Below are 13151 nucleotides of genomic sequence, written 5' to 3'. Positions count from 1 at the left end.
CTGCAGCACCTCACCAATCAGGTCTTTATGGTTGAGTGTACACTGGTCAGTAAAAGGCTTATGGCAGCCCGATTGGAGTGTGCCAAAATTCACCTAAAGACTCTAAGAAACAAGATTATCTGGTCTGATGAAACCAAGATTTAACATTTTGGCCTGACTGCCAAGCGTCACATCTGGAGGAAACCTGGCACCATCCCTACGGTGAAGCATGGTGTTAGCAGCATAATGCTGTGGGGATGTTTTTTAGCGGTAGGGACTGGGAGACTAGTCAGGTTTTAATGAAAAAATGAACAAAGCAAAGTACAGAGAGATCTTTGATGAAATCATGCTCCAGAGCGCTCATAAGTCTCTAAATGTCCTTGAGTGGCTCAGCCAGATCGCGGACTTGAACCCGATCGAACATCTCTGGATAGACCTGAAAATAGCTGTGCAGCGATGATCCCCTTTCAACCTGACAGAGCTTGAGAGGATCTGCAGAAAAGAATGGGAGAAATACAGGTGTGCCAAGCTTGTAGCATCATACCCAAGAAGACTCTAGGCTTTAATCGCTGACAAAGGTGCTTTAACAAAGTACTGAGTAAAGGGTCTGAATACTTTTTCATTTATTTATGTTATTTTATTTATTTCAACTGTATTTAACCAGGTAGGCCAGTTGAGAACAAGTTCTCATTTACAACTGCGACCTGGCCAAGATAAAGCAAAGCAGTGCGACACAAACAACAACAGAGTTACACATGGGATAAATAAATGTACAGTAAATAACACCATAGAAAAATCTATATACAGTGTGTGCAAATGTAGTAAGATTAGGTAGGTAAGGCAATAAATGGGCCAAATAACAATATGGGGATGAGGTAGCTGGGTGGGCTATTTACAGATGGCGGTGTACAGGTGCAATGATCGGTAAGCTGCTCTGACGGCTGATCCTTAAAGTTAGTGTGGGAGACAAGACTCCAGCTTCAGTGATTTGTGCAATTCGTTTCAGTCATTGGCAGCAGAGAACTGGAAGGAAAGGCAGCCAAAGTAGGAGTTGGCTTTGGGGATGACCAGTGAAATATACCTGCTGGAGCGCATGCTATAGGTGGGTGCTGCTATGGTGACCAGTGAGCTGAGATAAGGTGGGGCTTTACCTCGAAAATACTTATGACCTGGAGCCAGTGGGTTTGGCGACGAATATGAAGTGAGGGCCAGCCAACGAGAGCTTACAGGTCGCAGTGGTGGGTAGTATATGGGGTTTTGGTAATGAAACGGATGGCACTGTGACAGACTACATCCAATTTCCTGAGTAGAGTGTTGGAGGCTATTTTATAGATGACATCGCCGAAGTCCAGGATCGGTAGGATAGTCAGTTTTACGAGGGTATGTTTGGCACCATGAGTGAAGGATGCTTTGTTGCGAAATAGGAAGCCGATTCTACATTTAATTTTGGATTGGAGATGCTTAATGTGAGTCTGGAAGGAGAGTTTACAGTCTAACCAGACACCTATGTATTTGTAGATGTCGACATATTCTAAGTCAGAACCGTCCAGAGTAGTGATGCTAGATGGGCGGGCGGGTGCGGGCAGCGATCGGTTGAAGAGCATGCATTTAGTTTTACTTGCATTTAAGAGCAGTTGGAGGCCACGGAAGGAGTGCTGAATGGCATTGAAGCTCGTCTGGAGGTTTGTTAAAAGACTGCCAGAGGTCCGGACAACCGGCCCTCCAATTTGACACACTGAACTCTATCTGAGAAGTAGTTGGTGAACCAGGCTAGGCAGTCACTTGAGAAACCAAGGCTGTTGAGTCTGCCGATAAGAATGCGGTGATTGACAGAGTTGAAAGCCTTGGCCAAGTCGATGAAGAAGAATGCACAGTATTGTCTCTTATCGATGGCGGTTATGATATAATTTAGGACCTTGAGCGTGGCAGAGGTGCCCCCATGACCAGCTCGGAAACCAGATTGCATAGCGGAGAAGTTACGGTGGGATTCGAAATGGTCGGTGATCTGTTTGTTAACTTGGCTTCCGAAGACTTTAGAAAGGCAGGGTAGGATAGATATAGGTCTGTAACAGTTTGGGTCTAGAGTGTCTCCCCCTTTGAAGATGGGGGTGACCGTGGCAGCTTTCCAATCTTTAGGGATCTCAGACAATACAAAAGAGAGGTTGAACAGTCTAGTAATAGGGGTTGCAACAATTGCGGAGGATAATTTAAGAGAGCGAGGATCCAGATTGTCTAGCCCAGCTGATTTGTAGGGGTCCAGATTTTGCAGCTCTTTCAGAACATCAGCTATCTGGATTTGGGTGAAGGAGAAATGGGGAGGCTTGTGCAAGTTGGTGTGGGGGGTGCAGAGTTGTTGACCGGGGTAGGGGTAGCCAGGTGGAAAGCATGGCCAACCATAGAAAAATGCTTATTGAAATTCTCGATTAACGTAGATTTATCATGGTGAGTGTTTCCTAGCCTCAGTGCAGTGGGCAGCTGGGAGGAGGCGCTCTTATTCTCCATGGACTTTACAGTGTCCCAGTACTTTTTGCCGTTTGTGTTACAGGATGCAAATGTCTTTGCTTTCCCAGGTGCCTGTGTATATTGGTTCCTAACTTCCCAGAAAAGTTGCATATCGCGGGGGCTATTCGATGCTAATGCAGTACGCCACAGGATGTTTTTGTGCTGGTCAAGGGAAGTCAAGTCTGGAGTGAACCAAGGGCTATATTTGTTCTTATTTCTACATTTTTTGAACGGGGCATGCTTATTTAAGATGGTGAGGAAAGCACTTTCAAAGAGTAACCAGGCATCCTCTACTGACGGAATGAAGTCAATGTCCTTCCAGGATACCCGGGCCAGGTCTATTAGAAAGGCCTGCTAGCTTTAGTGTTTAAGGAAGCGTTTGACCGGGGACCCATTAGGGACGCAGGCAATAAGGCAGTGATTGCTGAGACTTATGTCAATGTGATATTTCAGTTAAAATGTTTTTAATACATTTGCTCAAATTTCTAAAAATATTTTTTTGCTTTGTCATTATGGGTTATTATGAGTAGATTGATAAGGGGGGGGGACGATGTAATCAATTGCAGAATACGTCTGGAACGTAACAAAATGTTGAAAAAGTCAAGGGGTCTGAATAATTTCTGAATTCATAAGCATTCACATCCCTGTTAGAATTAACTTTGGCAGTGATTACAGCTGTGAATCTTTCTGGGTAAGTCTGTAAGAGCTTTGCACATCTGGATTGTACAATATTTGAACATTATTCTTATGCCCTTTGCGAGGAATTGGAAAACCTCCCTGGTCTTTGTGGTTGAATCGGTGTTTGAAATTCACTGCTCGAATGATAGATAATTGTTTGTGTGGGGTACAGAGATGAGGTAGTCATTCAGAAATCATGTTAAACACTATTATTGCACACACAGTCCATGCAACTTATTATGTGAGTTGTTAAGCAAATGTTTACTCCTGGACTTATTCAGGCTTGCCATAACAACACGGTTTAATATTTATTGACTCAAGACATTTCTTTTAATTTTTTATTAATTTGTCAACATTTTTGTATGTAGGCCAGTGACACAAAATCTCAATTTAATCCGTTTTGAATTCAGGCTGACACAACAAAATGTGGAAAATATGTGTGAATATTTTCTGAAGGCACTGAAGCTACGGCCCTGGGTGGGTTTGACTTTGAAAACCAGAAGCATATGCAGAAAAGTACCTGATACCTACGGTAGAATATGGTGGTGGCTATTTTGCTTCCACTGGTCCTGGGGCCCTTGTTAAGGTCAACAACATCATAAACTTTACCAAGTTCCAGGAGGTTTTAGCCAAAAACCTGGTTGCCTCTGCCAGGAAGATGACACTTTGCCACAAGTGTGTCTTCGAGGAAGACAATAACCCCAGGTACTAATCAATATCCACAAAGAAAATTGTTAATTAACCACAAAAATCAACATTTTGCTATGGCCATCTCAGTCCCTGGACTTGAACACCATAGAAAACCTGTGGTTTGAATAGAGGACAGCAGCCGTAAGAGCAAACAAAGGATATCAAGGATCTGGAAAGATCCTGTATGGAGGAATGGCCAAGATCACTCCCAATGTGTTCTCCAATCTCATAACGACACTGACGCTTTTTCTAAAATGTTTTATCATCACAAGGGTAGGGTGTAAGAGCATTCATTATAAACAGGGGTGCCAATATTTTTTTACCACTATTTCTTTATTTTGTATTACTTGTTAAACAAAATCTCTTTGTCTGAGCAATTGTATTAGTATAAAATAATGTAATTTATCCATTCCTTTGTTGAATACAATAATATAGCTCAGTATTTGTATTATGGATGGACTTTCCAAATAAAGTGTTACCATTTCTTTTATACAGTCTTTTTTGCTGATCTTTTCAAGGGTGCCGATAATTATGGAGCTGACTGTATATACACTGAACAAAAATATAAAATGCAACATGTAAAGTGTTGGTCCCATGTTTCATAAGCTGAAATAAAAATTCCCGAAATATTCCAAAGACAAAAAATTGAATAAATACATTTTGTGCACAAATTTGTTTACATCCCTGTTAGTGAGCATTTCTTGTTTGCCAAGATAATCCATCCATCTGACAGGTGTGGCATATCAAGAAGTTGATTAAATAGCATGATCATTACACAGGTGCACCTTGTGCTTGGGACAATAAAAGGCCACTCTAAAATGTGCAGTTTTGTCACACAACACAATGCCCCAGATGTCTCAAGTTGAGGGAGGGTGCGATTGGCATCTGTCCAACAGATCCGTTGCCAGAGAATTCAATGTTAATTTCTCCAACATATACCAGCTCCAACCTTGCTTTAGAGTATTTGGCAATACATCCAACCAGCATCACAACCGCATACCGTGTGTAACAACGCCAGCCTAGGACGTCCACATCCAGCTTCTTCACTTGCGGGATCATCTGAGACCAGCCACCCGGACAGCTGATGAAACTGTGGGTTTGCCCGATCGACTTTCTGCAAAAATTGTCAAACTGTCTCAGGGAAACTCATCTGCGTGCTCGTTGTCCTCACCAGGGCCTTCACCTGACTGCAGTTAGACTTCATAACCATCTTCAGTAGGCACAGATGTACCAGGCAGTATGGCATTGTGTGGGTGAGCGGTTTAATGATGTCAACGTTGTGAACAGAGGTGTTCTGTGGTGGCGGTGAGGTTATGGTATGGGCAGGCATAAGCTATGGACAATGAACACAATTGCATTTTATTGATGGCAATTTGAATGTACAGTGATACCGTGACGATATCCTGAGGCTCATTGTCGTGCCATTCATCTGCCCCATCACCTCATGTTTGAGCATGATAATTCCCATGTCGCAAGGATCTATACACAATTTCTGGAAGCTGAAAATGACCCAGTTCTTCCATGGCCTTCATACTCAGACATGTCACCCATTGAGCATGTTTGGGATGCTCTGGATTGACATGTACGACCAATATCCAACTTCGCACAATCATTAAAAAAAGAGTGGGACAACATTCCACAGGTCACAATCAACATCTTGATCAACTCTATGCGAAGGAGATCTGTCACCCTGCATGAGTCAAATTACTGGTTCTGATCCCCGCCCCTACCTTTTTTCAAGATATCTGTGACCAACTGAAGCATCTCTGTATTCCCAGTCATATGAAATCCATAGATTAGGGCCTAATGAATTTATTTAAATTGACTGATTTCCTAGTATGAACTGTAACTGTGTTTATTTTTGTTCTGTGTACTACGCTCTGTGACTCAGTGCCTTGCCCTCTGTCTCCCCCTGAAGGTGACATTGCTCATCTACACAGACCTGATGCTGCTGACTAGGGAGGATGAGGCAGGCCACTGTAATGTGCTGCAGAGCCCCCTGTACCTCCACCAGCTCCGCCTGCAGGATGGTGAGTGCGCACACACACACACACCACACACACACACACGAGTTAGACATAGATACACATAGTGCACACACACTTACAAACACGCCTGTGTTGTGTTTTTGTTGGCTGATGGGACCTCTTTGTGCTGGAGGGATGGGGCCGGGTGGATTTGGGGACTGTGGAGGCCTCAGTGACTTTGGAACTGGAGCTCAGCTGATGCCCCATTGATGCCTTGTCTGCTTCGAACAATGGACGGGGTGTTTGGGAGGACAGGGGGGGCTGTGTATCCTTGACCTTCCTGTTACACTCCATAGCAGCACTCATCAGCTGGGGGATCTATGTGGGAATGTCCTATAGGGCTGAATTATCAAATTCCTCCCTACTCGTCTGTACTTGGAAATGTCAGAGGATGGAAGTGATATGAAGGATGAATTTTTGGATGAGGCGATCAAAGGATAAACAATGTCTATTTAAGAATGTGGGATTTGCTGTCCGTTTCTCTATGCTGTGTGAGATGTCTTTTTTCTCTCATCCCGTACAGTTCCTGTTGATGTTTTGAGGTTGTACATCATCCACTGGACAGAGGTAAACATGAATGAACTTTTGTAATTTCTTTTTAATTATTTGACTTATTATTTACAAATCCAACAATACAATGTGTGTCTGGTTTTGAATAAGAAAGCAAGAAGACAAATTTCCATACAAAATACAAATACTGTTATGTTTCAGGTAAAACCTAAATGTAGACTGCATTGAAGTAACAATGTTCATTACAGGGGCAGGCAAATGACAGGTCAAGGCAGGCAGGGGTCGATAATCCAGAGTAGTGGGTAAAGGTACAGTACGGCAGGCAGGCTCAGGCAGAGTGGTCAGGCAGGCAGGCTCAGGGTCAGGACAGGCAAGGGTCAAACCAGGAGGAAGAGAAAAAGAGACTGGGGAAAAGCAGAAGCTGAGAAAAAAAACGCTGGTTGACTTGACAAACAAGACGAACTGGCAACAGACAAACAGGGAACACAGGAATAAATACACAGGGGATATTAGGGAAGATGGGTGACACCTGGAAGGGGGGGTGGAGACAAGGACAGGTGAAGCAGAGCAGGGCGTGACAGTACCCTCCCCTCTAGGGACGCCACCTGGTTGAGCGGGTGTCGGCATTGGAATTAAGAGATGAGGCCTGGGTCCAGGATGTCCCTAGCGGAGACCCAGCACCTCTCCTCCGGGGCATAACCCTCCCAGTCAACCAGGTACTGCAGTCCGCTGCCCCGAGATTGAACCTTCAGGAGACGTATCACCCTGTACGCCGGTTGGCCGTCGATGAGACAGGGGAGAGAGGTGGGCCTGGAAACAGGAGACAAAGGGCTGTGAGACATGGGTTTACATCTAGACACATGACAAGTAGGAAGTATACCGGAGGTACGGGGCAACAGAGGACGAACAGCAGAGGGGCTAATTATTTTGGAGCAGGGGGGTGGTCTCGGCTTCAGGGAGTGTAGCCGCAGGGCTGTAGCGGTGTGCCAGCGCATCAGGCTGGTCGGTCGGTGTTGCGGAAGCGAAGTGACCCAGGCCTTACTGAACCTCTCCTGGAGGTCCTGGTACTCTGCGGGAATGGCAGAGGGGTCGGGGCAATTTTCAAGCCCCCAGGAAGACGTCCTGGGGCAGGCAGAGCTGATTTCAGGCAATGAGCGTGGCAGAATTGGCTCCAGCCCATGAGGGCACAAGTAGACCAGTCAATCGAGGGATTGTATTGCTGGAGCCAAGAGAATCCCAATACCACAGGAACTTGCGGAGACTTAATTATCAGGAATTGGATCGTCTCGCTGTGGTTCCCCGAAAACTCGTAGGTGGATGGGGGTGGTATGGTGGGTGACCCGGCCTATAGAGTGCCAGTACAGCACTTTAACATTCATGGGAATGGAGAGTGGTTGACTAGGGATGCCCAGCTCAGACGCCAGAGTAACGTCCATAAGACTCATATCAGCCCTCACGTCGATGAGTATCTGGAGAGACTTGGACTGGTTACCAAACATTCAGTGTAGCATGGAGAGGGGGACGAGTAGGGGGAGAAGCAAAATTGTCCTTAAGACCCACCAGAGTACTCATTCCTACCAATGAGCTAGGTCTCTTGAAGGGACAGGTAGACACAAATTGACCAGCAGTACTGTAATACAGACAACTCTGGGTGTTAAGTCTGCGTACGCGTTCGGCTGGAGACAGCCTAGCTCTACTGAGCGGCATCGGCAGACTTCGGAGGCTCTTGGAGGAACTCGGGTAAGCTCAGATCCTCTCGGGGGCATAGACGCCGGGAACTTCCGGAGTTGATCAGATACAAGGTGGGATCCTTGAGTGAGCGATTGGGATCGCAATCAGACCTCTTCTCCCTCCTATGTTTCCGTAGCCGTCCATCGTTTCGGATGGTCAAAGCGATGAGTGAGTCGGTAGTTCCTGGCTCCAAGCTCATCCTTTACCTCCTCCGATAATCCATGCAGGAACGTATCGAACAGCGCTTCCGGGTTCCAGGCACCCTCCGCTGCTAGCGTGCGGAAATCCAGCTCATAGTCTGCCACACTGAGGGAGTCCTGCTGAAGCTGGAGTAACTTCCGGGCAGCCTCTCTTCCAGACACCGGAGTCTCAAACTTTTCTCCCCTCCACCATGAATACCTCCACACTGAGGCAGGTGGCTGATTGTTGTTCCCACACAGCCGTGGCCCAGGCGATTGCCCCCCAGACATCAGCGTAATATTGTACGCTATCTTCGAGCCGTCCCAGTGGAATGAAGGCGGCTGCAGCTCGAAAACGATGGAGTACTGGGAGAGAAAGCCCCAGCAGGTTCTGGAATCTCCATCCTAGTGCTCCGGGGGAGGTAAGCGGGGTTCACCCGGGATACGGGTGATTGCGCTGCTACCAGACGGGTTACCGAGGGGCTGGGAGGTTACCGCCGTGGTACTCTACCTAGTAGGCAAACCACAGAATTGCCCCCAAAATGCATCCAATACTAGGTTGTGACGTTCGGCCACGTCCTGGAACCTTTCCATCAGACTGCGTAGCAACTCCTTGTGCCTACCAATGGTGGCTTGGGAGGCATGAGGAATTGGGAGGAGATGGCGTTGCGGAGCTGGACCAAGTCTGCTGGGTCAGTCATGGCCAGTCACGTTTCAGGTAAGACCCAAATGCAGACTGTGTTGAAGTAACAATGTTTATTACAGCAACAGGGGCAGGCAAACAACAGGTCAGGCAGAGGTCGGGAATCCAGAGTAGGGGCAAAGGTACAGGACGGTAGGCAGGGTCAGGGGCAGGAAGAGTGGTCAGGCAGGCGGGCTCAGTCAGGACAGGCAAGGGTCAAAGCCAGAAGAGAGACTGGGGAAAAGCAGGAGCTGAGACAAACCGCTGGTTGCCTTGACAAACAAGACGAACTGACAAAAAAAACAGAGAACACAGGAATAAATACACTGGGGATGATGGGCGACACCTGGAGACAATCACAAGGACAGGTGAAACAGATCAGGGTGTGACATACTGAGCTATATTGTACGATAAAAAAATGTAGGAAATTATATTATTTTATACTAATACAATCGCTTAGAGAAAGATTGTTTAACAAGTAAAAAATATACAAAAATGATTGGCATCCCTAAAGATTCTTAGAAATACATTCAAACAAAATTGAATCTGCTTTTACATTCTACTTTTTAAATATCTCTTTGAATGTTTATTGGATAGAGAGAGACAGGAGAGAGTGCTCAATTGGGTCTAATCCTGAATGCTGATTGGTTAAAAGTGCATTCCAGCCGGTGTCTATTCCAGAAGTTACCACCGGCTAAATCTATGACGTTAAAATGCCTATTTACTCTGTTCCATCTGACTGCCACGGTCTCATCAGCCCATTCAGGGAAGTTATTAAAAGACTGAATGACTGGGTCGCGTCTCTAGCAACCGAACCAATTGAACAAATGACCAGCCGGCTTGGGTAGCAACCCTAGATGTGTTTTCGGGACTATATTTTGTGGAAGGATGAAATAGTATGAATAAATTCCATCAAAATAACAAACTCACAAATAAAAAAACTAATGTTTGTTGACTTTCATAAATCAGGCAATGGGTACAACAGAAATCAAATATACCACTTACCACTATTAGGACAACAATTAAGAAGTTTAAAACCACTGGTGCTATGGTAATCTTGCCTGGTAAAGGACGCATGTGTACAGGGTTGGGTAGGTTACTTTCTAAATGCATCCATTACTGTTACTAGTTACCTGTCCAAAATTGCAATCAGTAACGTAATTTTTGGATTACCCAAACTCAGTAACGTAATCTGATTACTTTGTTACTTTCCGTTTATGAGGCATGCTTTTTCAATGCTGAATTGAATGTCAGAAGGGAAAACAAAGGTTTCAATGTATTTTTTCACGAACATCCTTTCTGAATTTAAAGGTCTACTGCCGCTTAAGAGCCAATCTCTGGTTTTAAATGGCCTAAATTGCATTGATATGAGCCAGAAACATTCATTCTTGTGTAATTCAGCTCCTACTTGGGCTGTCAGTGGTAAAACTTGAGACTGGTGTTGATAAGTAGCTACGTTTTGTTTTATAGCTAGCTGCTACATGTCATTATTTAATAGGCTATGCTGCTATGATACTGTGATCTAACTAGCTAAATACATATGCCTCTCCCTAACGTGTAATGTGAGAGGAAGTTAGCTAACCTGAAGACAGGTTTGATGCATGTTGCCAGCTTGCTTTCAATGTTTCAACTCGAACGTAAGATGCCTGCTAAATAATCAAGCAAACTAGCTAGCTAGCATTTGAGGGCTAACCCCAAAAAAGATGCCTAGTGGTTAGAGCGCTGGGCCAGTAACCGAAAATCTGTCGTTCTGCCCCTACACATAAAACTGAATTAGCTGACCATCTTGAGATGGCAAGTCAGAGGGGAGAAGTCCTCAACTTGAAAACTTTGTTTTCTCCATAGCAAAGCTAGTTTAGTTTACCGCGCTCTACTCACTACTACACTGACTTTCTTTGTTGTGATTGAATAGCAAAGAAACACCCACATCAAACCACACCCTCAGTTAAGGCCGCATGAGCATTGATGAAAAACAAAGCCAAATCAGGATGTGCAGTCGCCCTTTAAAAGTAATCCAGGAAGAAATCTATTTTTTCAAAAGTATCAGTAATCTGATATTTTAGCTTGTAAAAAAAAAAAATGTAATCAGATTATGTAGCTGTGAACAATGTATATCTTGTCCCCACGCACAGTGAAAAGGATGGTTTGGGAGGCAATGAAAAGTCCAAGAGCCACAGGAGAATTACAGAACTTGGTTGCATCTTGGGATCACCAAGTTTCCAAATGTACAATTAGACGCCACCTCCATGAAAATAGGCTATTTGAAAGGGCAATACTATTTTTATTATTTATTTTAGACGGTAATTTTTGCTTTATCAGTGGTCATTTTTGAGGTGACTGTATACATATAACTAAAATGTTTACACTGTCTATTAAAGCCTTGTTTTGACACATTGAATGTCGCATTCGATTCAGGACTAGCTCTTGTTTACAATAGACCACCTCAAAAAAGGCGGTCATTCCTCGAAAAAGGCTTCAAAATGTTTAGCTAAGGTTCTAGATTATTGTGTTGTAGGACAGCTGAGTTACTGAAGACCGCGGGCATTCAACTCTCAGTAGTAAATCCGACCCCTATTTCTCTGTGTTGTCTATTGTAGAGGAGTGAGTGCCTGTTCAGTCTGGAGGCGTACACGGTGGAGCAGAAGAGGCGGGTACATCAGTGCCTGCGGGAGAACATTGACAAGCATCTGGAGCAGAGGGATACACTTGTACATGATCAGGTACACTGCCTACTAGGGTCCAATTGAAATGGACACCCTCCACTTCTTTTCAACTTTCCCAAAATTCCAGAAATTCTGGTTGTCGAATTCCATATTACCTGCTTATGCCCTCCTGATTCCAGGAATGTTTCAACCAGGATTTCTGGAAAACTAGGACATTTTTGGAAAGTTATGTACATTTTTCAACTTTTGCAATTTCCCTACTGTCTGCATATCTGACTCCTCAGTTTTGGCTAGCAACATAGGATTGTGAATATGTTTGTTTCTTATCAAGTCCATTCAAAGTCACACTGTGCACTGTCAGATGAGGCTAGAATTATACAAAAGGATATCCTTTTGAGAAAGGCAAGTTGAAGAATGGTTAACCTTGATCACATATGTAGTTATTTGGATCTGAGGTGATTTGTAGTTCAGGGATTCTGCACAATCCCACTGCAATGTAGTTATTTCAAAGGCACATTTGCTACATTCTAGATCGCCTCCAAAGCTAAAGCAATGAACCAATGATTGAATAGCTGAGAGTTGCCCCGCTGTGTGTTGACAGATGTTGGAACCAATGGCTGATGTCCATTGTGAGCTCGGTATCCTAAATCTGGGCCGTCAAGCCACCGAAGAGCCCTCCTCGCATGGCCCTTCCTCCGAACCCTACAGCATGAACAGCCCGCCAGCCAATATTCCGAACCTAATCCCCCTGGTGGTGCGCAGCACAGAGGACCTCGGACAGAAGTTGCCCATCACGCCCCCGCCGTGTACCATAGGTAAAACCTGCAACAGTATGAGCCTGGAGAGAACGGGCATCTGGAAGGAAAGGGAGAAGGTAGTGGAGGAGGGAGACGAGGAGAGGCAGCAGGGTGAGGGAGAGAGCGCCACTGAGACGTCAGAGACAGCGTGCATGGGTGCCATACCTCTATCCCCCTCGCTCACAGTCCCAGACGTGCGCTTCCTCGATCGCTCCTTCAACACAGAACCCATGGAAGAAGAAAAAGAAGAGGATGAGGAGGACTGTGACAAAGACAGCCTGGAACGTCGGAGCATCGGGGAGTGCTCTCCCTTTAGGAAGCGGGGTGAGGGCGTGAGCGGTGGTGACGAGCCTATGGTCCTCCACAGACGCACGCTTAGCGAGGGCAGTCTGCTGCAGGAGCTGCGCTCGCCACGTTTCATCTCCGACAGCACCATCCACCGCCTGGACAGAGGCCACGCTCCCCCACCGGGCGGCTGGATGCGGCCCTCCCCCAAGACCCTGAGGAAGGAGTTGACAAGGAATGGAGGCTCGGTGCACCAGCTCTACATGCTCCTCTCAGGGAGGAAGGTAAGTCTCTGCAATTACCACTGCAAGTAAGATGGCGGTGCTGTTCACCTCAAGATAAAAACGTTAGACTAAATATTAACACTTCACATACTGGTGGGCAATAACCTTCAATCTGGATAACAAAACAAATCATGTATCGACAAA

The 13151-nt window shown here is 45.4% G+C and overlaps 1 protein-coding gene across 3 annotated transcripts in view; it reads left to right on the top strand.

The window, feature by feature from the left end:
* Positions 1 to 13151, top strand: part of LOC139411232 (regulator of G protein signaling 3b) — a 91877-nt gene that overhangs the window by 53900 nt on the left and 24826 nt on the right. For all 3 annotated transcript variants that reach the window (XM_071157246.1, XM_071157247.1, XM_071157245.1), the window contains 4 exons: positions 5768 to 5879; positions 6400 to 6443; positions 11576 to 11698; positions 12243 to 13007. In XM_071157246.1, the coding sequence (XP_071013347.1) occupies positions 5768 to 5879; positions 6400 to 6443; positions 11576 to 11698; positions 12243 to 13007 (1044 nt within the window). The remainder of the gene's footprint in view (positions 1 to 5767; positions 5880 to 6399; positions 6444 to 11575; positions 11699 to 12242; positions 13008 to 13151) is intronic.

Source organism: Oncorhynchus clarkii, chromosome 6, assembly GCF_045791955.1.
Source record: "Oncorhynchus clarkii lewisi isolate Uvic-CL-2024 chromosome 6, UVic_Ocla_1.0, whole genome shotgun sequence".
NCBI classification, from domain to species: Eukaryota; Metazoa; Chordata; class Actinopteri; order Salmoniformes; family Salmonidae; genus Oncorhynchus; species Oncorhynchus clarkii.
This window is presented reverse-complemented; position numbering and strand designations above follow the sequence as displayed.